Source organism: Sprattus sprattus (assembly GCF_963457725.1).
Source record: "Sprattus sprattus genome assembly, chromosome: 2".
Taxonomy (NCBI): domain Eukaryota; kingdom Metazoa; phylum Chordata; class Actinopteri; order Clupeiformes; family Clupeidae; genus Sprattus; species Sprattus sprattus.
The window spans coordinates 38600655-38618796 of record NC_137921.1 but is presented as its reverse complement, the minus strand read 5'-3'; the positions used below and the strand labels follow the sequence as shown (position 1 = coordinate 38618796).

General features: G+C 45.7%; 1 protein-coding gene across 3 annotated transcripts in view; it reads right to left on the bottom strand.

The window, feature by feature from the left end:
• Positions 1–755: 755 nt before the first annotated feature.
• dnm3a (dynamin 3a) overlaps positions 756–18142 on the bottom strand; it is a 29166-nt gene continuing 11779 nt past the window's right edge. For 2 of the 3 annotated variants that reach the window (XM_080833220.1, XM_080833219.1), the window contains exons 15-21: positions 15563–15676; positions 8897–9006; positions 5859–5970; positions 4878–5039; positions 4062–4300; positions 3527–3700; positions 756–1275 (exon numbers count right to left, since the gene is read on the bottom strand). In XM_080833220.1, the coding sequence (XP_080689346.1) occupies positions 1236–1275; positions 3527–3700; positions 4062–4300; positions 4878–5039; positions 5859–5970; positions 8897–9006; positions 15563–15676 (951 nt within the window). In that variant the 3' untranslated portion in view covers positions 756–1235. Of the gene's footprint in view, positions 1321–3526; positions 3701–4061; positions 4301–4877; positions 5040–5858; positions 5971–8896; positions 9007–15562; positions 15677–18142 lie in introns of all 3 variants that reach the window. The other variant, XM_080833221.1, reaches the window with a different exon arrangement.

Here is an 18142-nt window from a genome sequence, read left to right as displayed (position 1 = left end):
CCAGTTGTAATGTGTCTATTTAGCATGCAATGACATATTTTTGGTCTTTCCGTAGGACTTGATGCAGGCTTTTGCAAAAAACGGTGTTAACTCTATGGGCTTTTACTGACATTTCTCACCTTACTGAGTAAACGTCAATTTCAGTGTGTTTCCCATGAACCTGAACGCATATCTACGGTTTTATCAGCAACGACGACGTTTGACCAAATACCTTTACATGTTCTCTGGCAGGCTTAGCCCAAGTAGAATGTTCCTTAGGACTTTTATGCAAGTGGCCGGCCCGCTCCATGATGTTAAATCCGGGGCTCGAAACGATGCTCAACCGGGACAGGCGACACTTCCCAGTGGCACTTCCTCGAAACCTGCCTGAATACATCTGCGTCTCCTCCTTTTATACACTTTACTATATTTCGTCATAAATAATTCGTAATAATAGAACGCTATGACAACAAACATCTGAAAAAGTTGGCAAAGTCGAAAGCATCCTGTTTAGCTGATGTCAGTTATTTGAACCCCCCAAAAAACGTTCAAAAAAATCTTTCGTTCTACCACATTACAACATGGAAAACCACACTAGCTCACTCTTACATTTGCCTCCCATTATTGGTGTTTTAATGCTTAATACAAAAAAATATATACATTTTATAAATTCTGCTTGTGGCAAAATAGGCCTACAATCACATGTAATGTCTTTTACTGAAGGGTTACAGTGTTTGTGAAGTGTTTTGTTAACCTGCTTTTTGAGTTCAGGAACAGTTGTCAATGTATGCATAATGCAGGACTGGTTTTATATATATATATATATATATATATAAAAAAACATAAACCATTTCATATTTTATTTTGGAAGTTTTAACTACTTGAGTATTTACACAAGAAACACTGTCAAACATTTACACCAGCCAAGCGCACACACACAAACAAAATACTTAGTACAAAAGAGACGCATCAGCACAGTCCATAAGACATGTACAACATGAAAAATGATTAGCAGGACAGCACCATTAGGCCAGTTTGATCAGATACACAAGCTGGTGTCTCTCTTCTTATGAGGTAACTACCTCAACATACATTAAGATAAACAGTTTCCCCCCCCCCCAGATCCAGATGAGCCTAGACGAGGAAATAAATGCAACTTCATTCTCCAGCATGAAATGACGACCCAGGTTGCTTTCCTAGTTGATGCATATGGCATTTGCATTTGTAGTTGGTTGCTGGGATGGTTATCATCTTTTTCAATGTGGATGCCGTGAAGGAACCGCTGGTGGTTGTCTCCTAAAAACCAGTCACATAGAGATCACAGGCCCTTTAGGACAGCCCCTGTGATGTTCAGAGACGTTGTTTGAGCACAACCATTCTTGAATCATGATGATGTGCATGTGATCCAGTCATCAAACCAGAGCACCAACTCATGGAATTGATACAATATCATGGAACACTGGCAATGACATTGTTCCCTTCTAGTTAGATCTACAAACAAAATAGATAGCGTATGTGGATGTGGATAGCATAACTTTTCCAAATGTGATCATGATACTCATCTATGTTCTTAAGTCATAGTGCTTGTTTGATGAAGGCAGTTGCCTCTGTAGCTTTGTCTTTCTGGGGCGTGCATGAAAGTAGAGTTTGACTAAAATCATATGTATGTGTGTGTGTGCGTGCCTGTGAGTGTGTGTGTGTGTGTGTGCATGTGAGTGTGTGTATGTAGGGGGGAGAATGGGGGAATATGTGAGCGTTTCTTCAGCAGTGCTGCTCCAGGAAAGATCCCTGCGGAGACACAGGAATCTGTTTCTCTAATGGAGCTGGCAGAGGAAAAAGTGTTTCTGTGATGGGAAACAGGAGAACGTGGCTTTTATTTTTCCTGGGACGCCATGAGTGTGGAGCTGCGGTTTTGCAGAGACAGAAAAGAAAAGACAGAGAGAGAGAGAGAGAGAGAAAGAGAAGCAGAGGGAGAGAGAGAGAAGCACAGCGACCCCAAAAAGAAACCCACCCGCAGAATACCAGTGGTTTATTAGTAGAGCAAGACAGAAGAGGGACACCCTAAGAGTAAAGATTTGGGTTAGACAGAAAGATGTGGGAAGAACAGACACAGGAGAGGATGAGAGATGAACCACAGGAGGAGAAAGGTACTTAGGATGGAACGAGTACAAGATAGATCACAAGTGGATGGTCCTTCCAGTTGGATGATAGCATGGACAAATGGGAAGTGACAGTTAAAGTAGGACAGAAAAACGGTAGGACAGTTAAAGATGTCTTAAGAGTGGCAGAAATGAGAAGGACAAAGAATAAATGGAAAAGAGAGAAATAGATCAATGAGAGGGAAAAAAAAGATAAGGACAGCAACTGGTGATGTGATGGAAATAACACGGCGAAGGTTTAAGTGGACAGAGCAAAAAGAATAAGAGAAGTGGCTGAAAGAAAAAGAGCGCAATAGAAAGGACTCGATGAAGGAGGGGGACAGGGTGGGGGAGCAAGAGCAGGAAAAAAGGGTGGAGGTTCGTGCAGCACTGTTTCAGCGCACAGAGGAAATGAGGCAGAACGAAAACGAGAGAAGGGCCAAAAGAGGGAGAGAGAAAATAGGGTATCACAAGTCAAAAAGAGTGAAAGACTAGTGAAAGAAATGTATCACAGTAGGTAGAGGTTGAGAAACTGAGAAAGACAAAGGCTCTCTGCAGTTTGGAATAAAGCTGGCAGGCAGAGTAAGTTCAGAGGGAACATGGATGCTGTTCTTCTGGGACTCACATTCCTACAGATATACGATCGTGGATTTATTTAATACTGGCAATACATTAAAAACACGACATTGCCAAGCTAGCTAGATAAAATACAGTGGAGATTGATCTGCTGACAGCACTAAACACACTCTGCCATGAGGAAAAAAAGCAATGCAGAAGAAAAAGATTCTGCACTGAATGCTGGGAAAGAGAATATGAAAACCACATTTTCTAGCAGACCCCCACCCAGCTCAAGTAACATTCGCTTTTACTGTGGTGGCAAACATTTCTGTGTGTGCGTGTGTGGGTGTGTGTGTGTGGGTGTGTGCGCGTGCGTGCGTGTGTGTATAAATGTGCAGTTAGTAATGTGAATGGTAATGAGTATGTTTAGACTTCCATTACACTAACATGGATACTGCACATAAAGCACTTGTATTTGTTTAAATAAGCCTGTTCAGCCTATGGGGTTGTGTGTTAGTGTTCATTGTGAGTCAAGACTGGAGTGCTGGATAAAAAAAATGCTCTGGCTTGTCCTGTCTGCTTCAGTTGGCAATATTTGGAGCAAAAATTATTATGGTGGTAAACCTCACCCTCTTAAAAGAATTAAAGTTATGAATGCAAGCAGGAGAATCCGGCGTTGTCTGAAACTGTGAGAACTTCAAGGAAATGCATGACATATGATCAGTGTTGTGTCATATAACAGAAGGCAACCATGTGGAATGAAAAAACAGCTCTTGTTTGTGTTTGTAATGCAGCTGTATGAGGCATGTGTGTGAGTGTGTACGTGTGTGTGTGTGCTCTGGAGGGCTCACCTGGGAATGCTGGGGGCGGCTCGGCTGGGCCGGCTAGATGGCTGAGTGAGAGCATCGCTGCTGTTGCTATTGGAAACCTGAGGAGCGGGGACAGGAGCTGGAGGGGCGGGGCCTCGAGATGGGGCACCGGGACCAGACGGAGACCTCTTTCCTGGCTGAATGGGAGGAGGGGCCCTGAAAGACACACAGGGAGAGACGAAAAGACATAGCGAGAAAGAGAAATAGAGAGAACGTGTGTGTGTGTGTGTGTGTGTGTGTGTGTGTGTGTGTGTGGGAGAGAGACAAAGAGAGAGAAAATGAGAAAGACATCAACAAATGCATCTGCTTCATAAACACTGCAGGCCATCTAGGAAAGCTCTTATAGCTATCCATCATGTTCCCCATTGTGCCATTATCCATTCCTCGCTTCCTCTAAAATCTCTTTATCTTCCCCTTTCTTTCTCTCCTCTCCAAAACATTCAGTGCCTCCTTATTTCTGGTCCTCCCTGACTACACAGCTGATTCCAAAGGCTAAAACAAGCCAGCCAGACGATACCTGCGCAATGAGCCCAGGCTCGTCTGTGACCAGGAGGTGTTGATGGGCGGAGGCAGTGGGACAGAGGCAGTGGAAGTGGAGATGTCGGTGATGATGTCCAGTGCCTCCTTGAGGGAGGCGTGTGTCCGCAGCACCTCCTCCCGCCGCCGGGCCTGCTCCAGGGACTCGTCCATAAGAGCAGACTGGTCATAGATAGAGTACAACTGGGCCAACAGCTCGGAGTGGATGAACTCCTTCACCTGAGGAGGGGAGAGGAAAAGGGAGGAGAGAGGGGAGTAGAAGGGGAAAGGACAGGGGAGGGGAGAAAAAAGAGCAGAGAGAAGAAGAAATGAGGAGCGTATGGGAAGAGAAAGGGGGAAATGAATGAGACAATACCAAAGCATCATAAATTGCACACATGATGCCATAGAGGTACGCTAAAACAGGTCACAGAAACCACAGTCCATATGTTCCAACTTTCTATTTTGCTGCAGGACTTCATGACACGTACTACTTTTTGATACTATTCTATACTGTAGTCAGGACATAAAGCCTAACCATGATGTCTTATATTTTATGAGTGGAAAGAGAATGATTGATGATACAGAACAAAATGCATTCCAACAGCCTCTATGGATTACCTCTTCTTATTCAATGGTAGAATATTATTGCTATAATTGATGAATGCATGGTTTTGAAAATTCAAAACAATTTTATTAAATGACCAGTCCAGCATTTGATGCTCAATTGTGAAAAATGCATTGCCATGTTATAACCAAAACTCTAAGCTACTAAAGTGATAGGACGGAATAAATGTTTTTCTTCTCTTTAACTAACATTGTTTATGACGAGGTGCATGATGGTCTTTGGCATGAGGTCCCGGATGCACTTGTTGATGATGCCCATGTAGGAGTCCACAAGGTTGCGAATGGTCTCCACCTGCCTCTCTAGCTGGGGGTCCATGGAGAAGTTATCCGTGGTGGAGTTCTCCCCATCCTCCTACAGCCATGACACAGAGTACCAGGGGTGAGATGTGGTGAAGCAGTCTAACAGAGGGGTGATCAAAGGACAGGCGGAAGATGGGCTTTGTGACTTTATGTGCAAGTATGCAAAAGAAAAAGTGGGCAAGAGAGAGAGAGAGAGAGAAAGTTAGAGGCCATAAATATGAAATAATGGGAACACGCTTAGGACACATAAAGAGCTGAAGTCAGTGCCTGCATCGGTGAGGGTGAGGGTGCGGCTGGCTTCTGTCACGACAGATTAAGGGGAACCCTTGTGGAACTGTGACATCACTGTGCCTCAGAGAGAAGCAAGGAGGAGGAAGGAGGAGGAGGAGGAGGAGGAGGAGGACGGGGCTAGGGAGAGGAGGGGGTTGATTAGAAACAGAGCTGAGAGCCCCTCCCTCTCCAATCCTCCACAGTGTGACACAACACCCCAGGAATGCAGTGCTGCTACTGATCCAAGACCAGCCACAGAGCAGCTCAACCATTGGGACCGCTGCAGGACCATCCGCTCCACACCAGAACTATCACTAGCTTCAGAACCGGACTTGGACAAACACACAACTAGATAAACCACAAAAGCAAATATCAGATGAACCAGAGGGCAGAGACTCAGTTTCAGTATAGAATGCCATGGGACTGACTAGGAAGCAATGAGAACCAGCCACTCCCTCAGGCCAAGGGCACAGTCAGGGATAAGTCAGGATAGGACAGTCTGAGTGGGCTTATGAGTCATTAGCGGGAATGTTTAGTTCATACTTATTTCGGGGTCGGCGGGTTGCTTTTAGTGCCGCAGTGTATGGGGATGCATACTCACTCCAGCCTTTTCTGGGTAGACTCCAGCACGCAGCAGAGAGGCCTTCCAGCTGTCCACCTCCTCCTGCGTGTCACAGGCCAGCTCCAGATGCCTGTAGTCCTTATACACGTTCCTATGACAACACCAACACCAACCAACACTGTTTCCGGGGCAACTGGGTTGTATACATGTACACAAAGTATCAAAAGTGAGACGCCCGCACATACACACACATACATGCACGCTTACTTCAGCCTGTCTGTCCATCTACCCATCATGCCCCTGCTCCCTCTTCACTTCTGTCAGTGTTCCTCTCTCCATCTCTCCTTCTCCCCCTCCCTCACTTTTTTCTTTCTTTCTTCCTAGAAGCCTCCATTTCTCCTTCACTTTCCCTCTCTCTAGCCTTCTCTCCCTCTCTTTTACTGTTTCTCTTCACTACTCCCTTCTCTCTCTTTCTCTCTCTGAGCTCACACAGCGCCCTGAAGCCGCTCAGAGAGGCAAGAATCTGGAGCCGGGCATTTTACATCTGATACACATTCAGTCTAATTGCTCTGTTGTTTCTTTTTCTCTCTCTCTCTCCCACTCCTTTGTTTTATTTCTCTTCTCCCTCCCTCCCTCCCTCTCTCTTAGTGCTTTTTCACTATGCCGTTATTTTTTTGTTGTGTTTCTGGCAGAGCGGGTGCTGGGTTCATGGCTCACTCTGAGGCTGCTGCCGAACATGTGTCTGGGTTTGTCTGGCTCTGATAAGAGTGCTGTTATCTCTGTGCTGACACAGCATACCCTGCGATACTCCACATCTCCACTTTAGATTGAGGGGCTTTGTCACGGTGGCTCACCTCCATGATAAACCACCCACACTGTTTGTCACACACAAACAAACACACACACACACACACACACACAAACACACACACACACACACACACACACACACACACACAGAAGACAACCCACTTAAAACACACTCACACACCTAAACATACTAAACTCTCTGCATCAGCTCCAGTGAGCAGACCTCAGCCAGAGCCTGACAGCCTGAGCCATGTATTGTGGCCGGTGCCGGCCCCTTTCTGTCAGCTCATCATTAGGTTGGTATTATACAGCATCCAGGGGGCATCTTTTATCTCTGTGGCTTACTGGGGGATCTATAGGAAAAGCTGCACCAAGCACCAGACATAATTACAACAGGTCACCTGACGGCCTGTGGTTGTCTGCATGTATCCTCCTGGAGGCTGGTTTGGACTTATGACGGGCATTGCTGCTTGTATGGCATGGTGTGCTGGCCCATGTGAGTGGTGGTGATGACTAGGCTCCAGTCGTAGCTGTGGCGGTGTCTATGTGGTGGTAGTAGTGGTTGTAAGGGAAAGGGGGGCTGTATGTATATGTGTACGTTTGAGAGAGAGAGAGTGATTGAGTGCAGGGCTGTGGTTGGGGTGGGCAGGACGGCCGCCCAGCTGCATCAGTACGGATGAGGAGCCAGGCTGCATGCTGGAGACACAGCTAGTTATGGAGCTAACCGCACAGCAGTGACTCAGGGGTCAGCCTCCGGGGGCTGGAAAGGAGCTCACTGCTCGTGGCGAGTGGAAGGTTGTGGCTCACACGCACGCGTGCGCACAAACACACAAACACACAACACACACACACACACACACACACACACACACACACACACACACACACACACACACACACACACACACTCACACACTCACACTCACACTCACACACTCACAAATGCATATTCCCGCACACACACACACACAGACTCACCTACACAAACACACATTTGGTTATACCCGCACACACAGACAGACTCACCTACACAAGTTCACAATTGCATTGACTTGCACACATTCATGCACACAAATGCATATGTCCACACACACATACGCACACACTCACACAATTTTATAATGGCTGGATTGTGACTAGTCCTTTAGACCCCATCCCTTCCCCCCGTCTTTCCCTCTCTGTGTTTCCTTTGCTTTTTCTGCAGAGAGCCAGAATTTTTTATGATGTTTTCTTTCATTTTTTTTTTGACTTGATGGAATTTTCGCTCAGATCCCTGGCTGCTTTGAATTTGGGGAGTTTCCTGAAGTTTTCATTTCTGTCAGACAGGGATAGCAAAGGCAGCGGAGCTGGGACTGGCGGTCGCGGCAGAGAGGAGCGCACACTCACGGAGGGACGCACACGTGCATGCAGACCAGACGCACCAATATATGCATACAAATACACAAAACAAAAAAAGCAATGATACAACGCTAAAGGCGAAGCAGAGATGAATAAAGGGAAAGAAGGGGGCGCAGTAAGCCACCCTTCAACACATTCCAACTCAGTTTTGTTTCTCTCTGGACCACCCTTCCTCACGCACTCTCTCTCACTCTCTCTCTCGACCATCCTCCCTCACGCACTCCCTCTCTCTCTCTCTCTCTCGCACTCACTCTCTCCAAGGAGAGCATGGACATTCTTTCCTAAAAGTGTGGGCAGCTCTGGATTTGATTAGCAGCTTAATTAGTGAGCCGTCGGTATGTTGTGGTGAGCTCCATCCCAGAGAGCCGTACAGCACACTATTATAAACAAACTGCACATGTTCAAGTACAATCTGTCAGCCACACACCCGGCAATGCCCTGTGCACATACAAGCTAACAGACACATGCACACACACAAACATCCTGTTCTCACCAGTGTTGTGAGAAAACACACACTCACGCAATGTCACACTGCAAGTATGTGCTCACACTCACATCCTTGAGGCGGGAGATTTTTCGTCACCTGAGTTAATTGTGTTTGTAACATCTGAAGTCCCAATTATCTTTTGTTCCCATTGGTTACATGATGAATATGTGAATGTGTTTGTGGTTTTGCATTTAAAGACCGTACATTATCGCTTTATGGTCTGGTGAACGGTCTGCTGTCGTTTGTGTAGTACAAGTAGTTTCATGAGTATTATCACGTACATTTATCATAAAGTTTTCCCTCCAGGTCGGTAAAGTGACAGGAGTTGTTATGGGAAGGGACAGCAGTGAGTGTCTCTGTCGATCGTGCTTGTGTCTCTCACCTCTGTTCCGTGCTGAAGAGGGCAAACATGTGTTTGGAGGACATGAAGGTCTTCTCTACGTCTCGCACCTTCAGGCTGTCCAGAGGCAGCATGTACTTATTCTCTTTCTCCTGGGATGGGGGGTTACAAGAGGGTCAAGGGTCATTCACGGCAGAGAGAAAACAGATTGCCGTGCTGCACTACATAGTTTAATGACATTCTATAAAACAGGTTTTCCACAGCTGCACAATACAAAATGCAAAACCCACAACAATAAACACAACAATGGTGATCATTCATTGAGTTAACTGAAGTGTAAAAATCTCTGGATCAAAACCCAATTTTGTATTAGTTGGACTGGTTTTGGATTGAATATACTGTTTATTTTGAAATGGATAAACCACAATTTGTATTTGATTTTGGTAAACATACAACAGTGCATAGTTTTGAAAGATCGGCATTCCTTGTCAAATGTGTGCGAGTGCTTGCAGAGAGTGGCTAAGAGTCCCTTAATTTGAAAAGACTCAGGGCATGGCTTGACTCTGCAGTTTCAAACAAATCACTGGCACTGGGGCACAGCTGCATAGTTTCTGTCTGCTACAAGGTAAACATGCAAGAAAAACAAAGCTTTGGAGCCTTTCACCATATAATGATAATGGTTGAATTATAACCCCCCTCACACTGGGACCAAATCAAATGTGACAAAGGTTGCACAAGCTGCTTTGACCCTGCAATGACAATAAAATAATAACAGAAAAATTACTCTATTGTTCATTTGAACACAGTCACAATGGAAGAACAAAGTGGTCAAAGAGAGAGGTCTTTATTTAATCATGAGAACCCCACTTCAGAACATCATGTAGGTTTGGTTCAACCAAAACCTGGTCTACCACAGGGTACCACACATGTCAAGGATGGCTACAGTGGTTGGGGTAGAATTTACTGGAGACGTGAGAGAGAGAAAGGGATCTGCAGAGCAAGTGGGGACGCAGAAGAATTTGGGGGTGGAAAGAGGAGAACTTGAGGGGGAAAAAGGGGGGAGGGAGAGAGAGCGAGAGAGAGAGAGGGAGGAAAGGCCCACATGTGGAAGTCATTACTCAGACTGAGGCTCTAAAACACAACATTTCTCCAGAAAAAAAGCAAGCAAATCCACCGCCCACCATCCCCTCCACCCTCCACCTCTCTGCCCCCTACCCCTTCATCCAAAAGGGGGTTTGGGTCACAGGAAACGGGTTCTATTACACCGGGGGTAACGGAATGAAGCACAAGACGGTGAACACAGAGCGGAGACAGGGGGAATCCATTATGGCCAAATGAACAACATCATGTGTGAATTAATAAAATGCTGCAGGGGGAGGGCCTGGCGGGGCTGTTGACTCAGAGAGGGATGAACTGTCTGTGATTCCCCTCCGCAGCCGAGCTCACATCCATGGCTTCGTTTAAGTAGAGTAACAGATCAATCAGAGCGAATGTGTTCCAAGGTCTGAGCATCCGAACGCAGCCTCTCTCTCTCTCTCGCTCTCTCTATCTATCTATCTCACTCGGCCCTCCTCCCCTTCACTGTTTCTCTGAAACTCTTTTTTTCTCATTCCAGAGGGGCCCACTTCCTGCCTGAGTTTTCAGAGGCAGAAAAAAAGGGCCAGAAATGACTGCCTGGCGTTAAGACTGCAACATCTGGTAGTGCTTAAGAAAGACAGAGCGAGCAAAGAGAGAGAGAGTGAGAGAAAGAGAGAGAGAGAGAGAGAGGGAGAGAGAGAGAAGAGAGAGGGGTGGAGAGAGCAGGACAGAAAAGGGAGAGTATGAGGCGGGATAAAGAAAGAGCATGGATCATGGGACTGTCGCTGATGAGAGATTTGGAGAATTGAGGACGGGAGAGCAGGAGCAGACAGGGAAGTGGATCTCCTGAAGGAGGTAAGATATGGGTGACCAGTGGAGACAGACACAGGGAAAGAAAGAGAGAGAGAAAGAAAGAAAGAGAGAGACAGAAAGAGAGAGAAGGAGAAAGGGAAGGGGAGAGAAACTGCAGACCACTCCAAAGTTGAATCCTCTAGGCTCCCATCAACCCATATATGGACACTCAGTCCCTCCCTCTCACTCTCCCTCTTTCCCTCTCTGTCTCTCTTTCACACTCACTCACTCTCTCCCTCTCCACTTTTTTTGATATGCCTTCCCTAAATGCACTGCCAGATTCCCCAGTTGTCGGAGCAAATGTGCCACGTCAAGACTGGATACTGCACATTGCCATAGTGCGGGCGGGATGACGGAAAAAACAAAGAACGAATTTGGGAAGGGGACAGGACCGAGAGACAGAAATGGAACCGGCGGATAACGGACCTCTGCTGTTCCGGATTCGTTTCCCTCTATCTCCCCTCTCGTAGACGAAAAGGAGAAAGCGACAGCCATTCATCTTCGCTATCTTCCAAACTACCTCTGCAAGAGCTTGGGCCGGCATCAAGATAAAGTGAAGGAGAGAGAGAAAATAGAGGATGAGAAAGACCGAAAGAGTGAGAAAGAGGGATCAGTTCCTGCTCCGTCATCCCAGTGTTCAGACTACCTGTTCAGGATGATACTGGTGTACAGTAGTCTGCACATTGGTTAGACTGTGCATGGAAGTACTTCACTCACGCATATCCACATACTAAAGCACACACACGCTCAACAGAAGCCTACTGTTGGTCAAAGCGAGGTTTTGCTGCATTGGTTTGTTTTCTTGTTCCTTCTCTTCTTGAATGTCTAAATCTGTCTTGTAACAACTTTATCTCAAATTCACAAATTCGTCATTTTTCTGTTCCGTGTTTTTTCTACTCTGAATGGCTCCAGCTAGCAGACAGGGCCTAGTGTTGTGTAATTCAAACACAGACGAAAAAGGCCATCGATGCGGCCGACACTGTGTACAAAGGCCATCTAAACATCGGTCAGGCTTCAGCAGTTTTAAATGTCTGTTTTGTCTCGGTGTAAATGGCTCATTTCAGAATTGGTATTCTTCCTTCAAGCACTTCTCTGCGCTTGATTACAATGCGAGTGATGCCTAATCACCACAGAAAAAATAAGAACATCTTTTTGTTTGTGTATTTTGACAATACTTTTTTTACAGCGCGGTGCTATCATACACATTCCTAAAATATGGCTGTGTTTCCATTTGTGTCTGCATGCTACAGCTATCTGAATGACCAAACACAGAGTGTCCGATGGCTGTGTGAAATGTGTATTTTTCGTTTGCATATTTTTCACATCTGTTTGTGTCCGAGAGGTTGTGGAACTTCGTGCAGTGCTGTGTGTGTGGCAATGCCACACACAGAGACCACGCTAGCTGCACCTCTGTTAGTGTTAGGTTTGTTACAGCCAGTCTTAGTCACTTAATGCCTCAAATGCAACTGCCCAGGACAAAATTAAGTATAAAATACGTAGATAAAGCACAGGCCAAACTCTAGGTATTACTAAAGTACGAGTTAAAGTTAAAGAACGAGTAGCACCCACACACAAAGACACACACACAAATGTGTCCTCACACACCCACCACTGTGTTGTAGGGTAATTATGTGAAAGGAGAGGGAAAGTGAGTACACTCTTGCAGTCTGCTTTCCCTCACGCCGCACACAGGCGCAGCAAAGAGATGGGGGCTTGAGGAATGCACGTCTGTTTAGTGTTGGACGTCGATTAAGCCCAGCAACCCACACCACAGGCTCATGCTTACGTTTTGAATTAAAATGCAAAGACTTCCCTATAGAAGGGTACAACATGATGACAGAGAGAGAGAGAAAGAGAGAAAACAGGATTTATGATTAAAATATATGACGACAAACTGCTTAAGGTGCTAGAAAAGTTATGTGACAAGAGATGAAAAGAGTTCAGGAGAAGGTGAAAAAAGAGAGGGAAAGAAAGATGGAGAGGGAGTGAAGGAGAGAGGGGGGGAGGGAGTGAGGGAGAGAAAGAGAGTGAGGTGGGAGAGGGCAGAGCCTGGTCTGGCTAGGTGATCTGAATTAAGGAGGGGGTAAGGAGAGAGGGGTGGAGGGGGGGGGGTGGGGAGTATGAGTGAGGAATCAGCCATGTGGGATTTCTCCCTGCAGGATCTTGGAAGCTGGTGTTTGGACAAAGCCTTACGATTTTCCAGCCAGGAATGTGTACAGTCCCAGTGAGACTGCCAACCACAGAAAGTGAGACAGAAAAGAGAAAGGGAGGGAACGGGAGACGGAGTGAACAAGTTAAATGAAAGTGAGAAGAAAAGTAAAAGTAGTTAAGAGTAGAAAGATTTGGGAAATGGAAGCAGACCAGTCCAGTGAGGAGAGGAAATACAACACAACACAGGCTTTAAAAACAGTTTCAGAGTTAAGCGGCTGACTTTACCTCAGATCAGTGTGGCCTTACTTTTTTTTCAGAGGATATACAGACAGCTGTAGTCCTGCCAAGATTCAACTCGCTCTCTCCTCATAACAAAACTATACGTACTCACACACAGATTTATATTTTTGTTGAGGTTGCGGTGTGTTAGGAGAAAAAAAAATCTGAAAAAGGTTACTCTCCTGTTTGTATTATGAATTCATACCAGCCATTTCTATCAAGGAAAGTAAGTGCATTTCCAGGAAGCTCTCGCAAAACTATCCATCCGCCTCCTGAGGGTGAAGGTTAGATCTGGCATTGTGATCAGAGCATCTGTATAGAATGTCTCAGTCAGCTCACGGCACTCTTCTATCTCCTTGCTGCGGGATGGTTTGGATTCTGTTGATTGATAGTGGTACATGAGGCATGTGTTCTGAAGCGTTAGCTGCTCAACACGTTTCAGCCATATGTAACAGCTTGCTTGCTAATGCAAGAAGAAGGCTGGTGAGGGCTGCTTTGTGGACAGCCAGGGAGGGCACTTATTCGCATTCTCAACTGGTACTGATTCAGTGCAAATGAGGGAACTGGAACAGTCTTAAGGTTCAGATTTGTGTGGTGTGCATTATCAAGAGTATTTGAAAAGGGTTTACAGAGTATTCATAATGCTCCGGCCACATGCACAGCACTCTCTCAGTGTGGGCTTTGGATATGGTGGTGTGTCATTAGGTCCGTCTGAACGTGTGGTAATTTTACCATGGTTGTCTGAGTGTGTTCTGGAATGTTTGTCCTTGTGTATGAGTGTGTCTGCGTATGCATGTGTCTCTATATCCGTCTGTAAGTGCTCTGAGCGCGAGTGTGTGTGTGTTTATCAGGTCTGTGTGTGTTGGTTTGGATTGGGTGAGTTCCAGCTGTGTCAGAGTGAGCTGGTCCAAATGCCTCAACTCCCAAAGGAGCAAGAGCGGGGGAACAGGAGAGGGAAAAGGAGTGGAGGAGGGGGACTGAGGAGAAAGACAGGGGTAAGAGGGGGGAAAGTAAAGGAGAGAGAGGAACCTGAATGTGAGTTAGAGAGAGAGAGAGAGAGACAGAGAGAGAGAGAGAGAGATGAATGGCGACATGCACATGTGCAGAGGTGGAGTGCTGGCTTGGATTGCGCAGGGAGGGGGGAGCACAGGTGCTGGAGAACAGAGCGGCAGGGAGAGGCAGGCGGGTTTACTGTTGCACCTTTTTTACGAGGCCAGCAGCCTGCAGTCCAGCCTCTGCATAGGCCCACGGGGACCTGGCTGTGTGCACCGCTCTCCCCCCCCAGACCACACTCTCTTCCTGCCGCCCGGTCATTATTTACACTCGCCATAAAGGAGTGCATTAAAAACAGGTAGACTAAACATATTCTGATGAACTTAAAAAGAAAATAAATATCCCAGAAATGCAAAGAGGGTCCCACAGGAAACCGGCCCGGGGTGAGAAGTACTGTGAGCATGGGTGTTGGTATGAATTCTGTACTGTGTGTGTGTGTGTGTTAGTGTGTGTGTGTGTGTGTGCGTGCGTGCGTGTGTCTGTGTGTGTATCCATTGCATGCGAGTGCACCCTACTTCTAATTCAACCCTACTATCTGTACGTTCTTTTTTTAGTTTATAGTCAGTGAATGTCAGTTTGATTTACCCTCATTTTACTTGACTCTTAACCCATCTTTGATTCCTAAATGCAGGGGCACAACCATTCTGTGATTCTATTTCTGTTCCCCTCTGGTGTGCAGTCACTTGTCTGTGTTCTTGCCAGAGCAGATTAAGCAACGCGCGGTAACAGGCCGCATCCTCTGGTCGTTCAGCCCTTGGGGTGGTAAGCATCTCTGCCACTCCCCGCGGGCATGTGCCACAACGCTGCTGCCATAGGCCCAGAGCGTTGTCGTGTGTCTGCCTGTCTACACTTGCTGTGCAGAACTTCCTGCACCTGTACAGCAGGCACAGACAGGCAGACAGATGGCAGCCCGCCTGGCATGGACAACGTCACAAGACGGACACGACGGACAATCAAAAGAGAGCGCGGTGCAAATAAAAAGTAATTCAATGTAACTTATCCAGTGGCATAAATCTGTGTTTACAGTTGTTTGGTCGTGGTCTTTTAAATATCCTGCTTTAAATGTAGTCCACAAAATACACAAAGATGTAACATTACGAACTTCAAAAAAATATGTTTATGATGTTTAGGTTTCTCTAGATGAGAATGATCTTTTAAAAAAAATTAAACTTCATGGACATGGAATTATGTAAATAACATTTGGAGGTAGCGGTGGGGGAACAGAGTGGCTAAACCTCAATGCCAGTGACACACAACACAACAGATCACAACATCAATTCATCCACAACTCCTCACCTCGTCATCCTTAAACCAGGACAGGCTCTCGGTGGTCAGTATGAACCAGTACACCTTGGCACCACCCTTAATGATGCTGATATTGCTGATGGTCAGCCAGCCTTTGCGAATGACCTGCAAAAAAGGGGCAGAGGTAAAAGGGCAGAGTTCAGGGCAGATAACTATTGGGTTGAATTCCACAGAAGAGAATAGAATGGGCACTGCTTGACGAAGTGAGAATAGGTGATGATGAGAAGCAATGAAAGAAACAAAGTCATTTTAGAAGTGCAAAATAACCAGAAATATTTCGCAGCCAGAAGAAATGGGTCCAGCATAACCATTTCATTTTGGCCACCGATTCAGAAAGGATAAATGTTAAAGAATGGTGAATGAATTACATGTCTACTGATAAAATAGCCCATCTGCAGATTCCCCATGAACAGTATGACAGTGGCAGAGGGCGAAAAGAAGGAAATGAGCGATGTGGTGTAATCTCAGCGATCACACAGGCAGCAGAGCAGAGCTGTCAGTGTGCTCTGGGCTAGAGAGGAAAAAGGAAAAGAAGAGGGGAAGGAACTACAGGAAGCAGAGACCAAAATAAAAACAGATAAAGGCAGAGAAGCGGCGAGAGAACAGAGGCGAGCGACCGCGGACCGGCGGAGGGAGAACGACGGGAAACAGAGAGCTGAGGCTGGCATGAGGAGAGATGACGCAAACATCCTGCTTCACTTGAATACAGCAGACACATGTGGACTTAACCGCAGCTCAGATTTATAACCTGCAGGTGAAACCATAGCTGCAGTAAAGTAATGAGGCATGGATTAGACTCTAACATAGTACCTGAACAAAACAAAAACTGTCTTTCTCACTAGACACGATGTTAATACCCTATTTTCAGTCCATATCTCCCTTCCACCCAAAAAATAAATGTGGCTGTGTAAAAACACACACATAAACAAATGCACACAAGCACTCACATACACACACACACAAACTCAAGCACTCATGGTATTTGCCTTATGAAGCCAAACACCTCCTCCTCTTGACCACTGGCCAGATAATGCAAAGTTATTCTGCGTGTGAGCGCAGGTTCTGCAGCTGTCCAATATGAAGTCTGGTAACACATCTGGTCCTGAACTATCCCACTACATATAGCTCACAGGATGGCTTCAGATCACTATCAGTCTTCTCACATTATACATAACATACTATAACCAAGCTACTTTTCCATATGATAATACGCAGTGTCAAAGGCACAGGTCGATTTAAGCACAATAACAGGATGACAGGCGGAGGCTGGTTAAGGTGAGTAGAAGTGTGATTTAGTGGGCTGGAGACTGAGCTCAGCTCCAGACCCAAGAAGAAATAAAACCACAAAGATTCACAAGATCCCAGGACACACGTGGCCATGTTGAGGAGTCAGACCTCACACAGTTCAACTCTAATTCTGTGAAAGCCCAGCACAAAGTCTAAGGTGAAACCTCTGCAAATATTACTTTAGGACTTCATTTCATCTGGCATTTAAGCAATCTGGCTATTAAAATGTAATGTAGGCTCAGATTAAGAAAGCAACAGAATGAAGTTTTGTTTTTCTCAAATTATGCAATATTATGTCTGTGTAACAGGAAGTCTACATTTTGGTTGGCCATGATTGCGTACCTCTAGCCAAACTGTAATACTACTTAAACAACTATGGTTTAGGATGTATTTGTTTGTTGTAACTTTATCTGCACATCCACACTACAGCCACAGATACTGTTGACAGACATCTGAATTCTAATGATGGACCTCCTCAGAATTAATTTGAAGTTAACGAGAATATTGGACAAGGGAGAGAGTCAGATGCCAGTAGTGTCCTTAAGAGTAATTTTGTGTGCGCCGTTTCTCATGCTGATGGTGAAAAGGTGATTGGTCTTGTTAGCATTTCTCTTTCTCTCTCACAAAAATACACTCCCACACTCGCACAGAGAAGAAAAGGATGGAGACAGCAATAAGGCTTACAAAAACTGGACCCGTACAATTTGACCGTGAAGTAAGTAAACAGCACCCTGTAACAGCAACAGAGGGGAGAATACACTCTGAGTGACACAACACAATGGGCAATCCACGCATGTGTCATTTCATACAACTGCATCGACATAAAACATCTGCGATATCGCACATGCGATATCACACATGTTCATGTCCTGTGAAAGAAATCATTTTCTGAAATCAGGATGTAACACAAGCAGTTCGATGTCCAGCAGTAGGTATTCTCTTCATATAGATTGAATCATTATGACCAGTCACAAATAAGACTCATTTGAACTACTGAACTTAAAAGTAGAATGTATGGTTTGAGCAAAACTCCAATACACATTATTGTTTAAATGACATACAGATGTAGTTAGAACATAATCATCTTTGCCCCCTTTTCATATGTGCACCAAGAGACAGCGACAAATACATGTGCCCACATAAACGATCAGCTTCAGCCAGGTGACTTACCACGACCCTCTCCCCACAGGCCAGGCTGAGAGAGAGAGAGAGCTGTGCAGATGGGAGCGTGTCACAGGCAGAGTGAGGGGCAGAGAGGAAGGGATTTCTGAGCTGCTTTATATG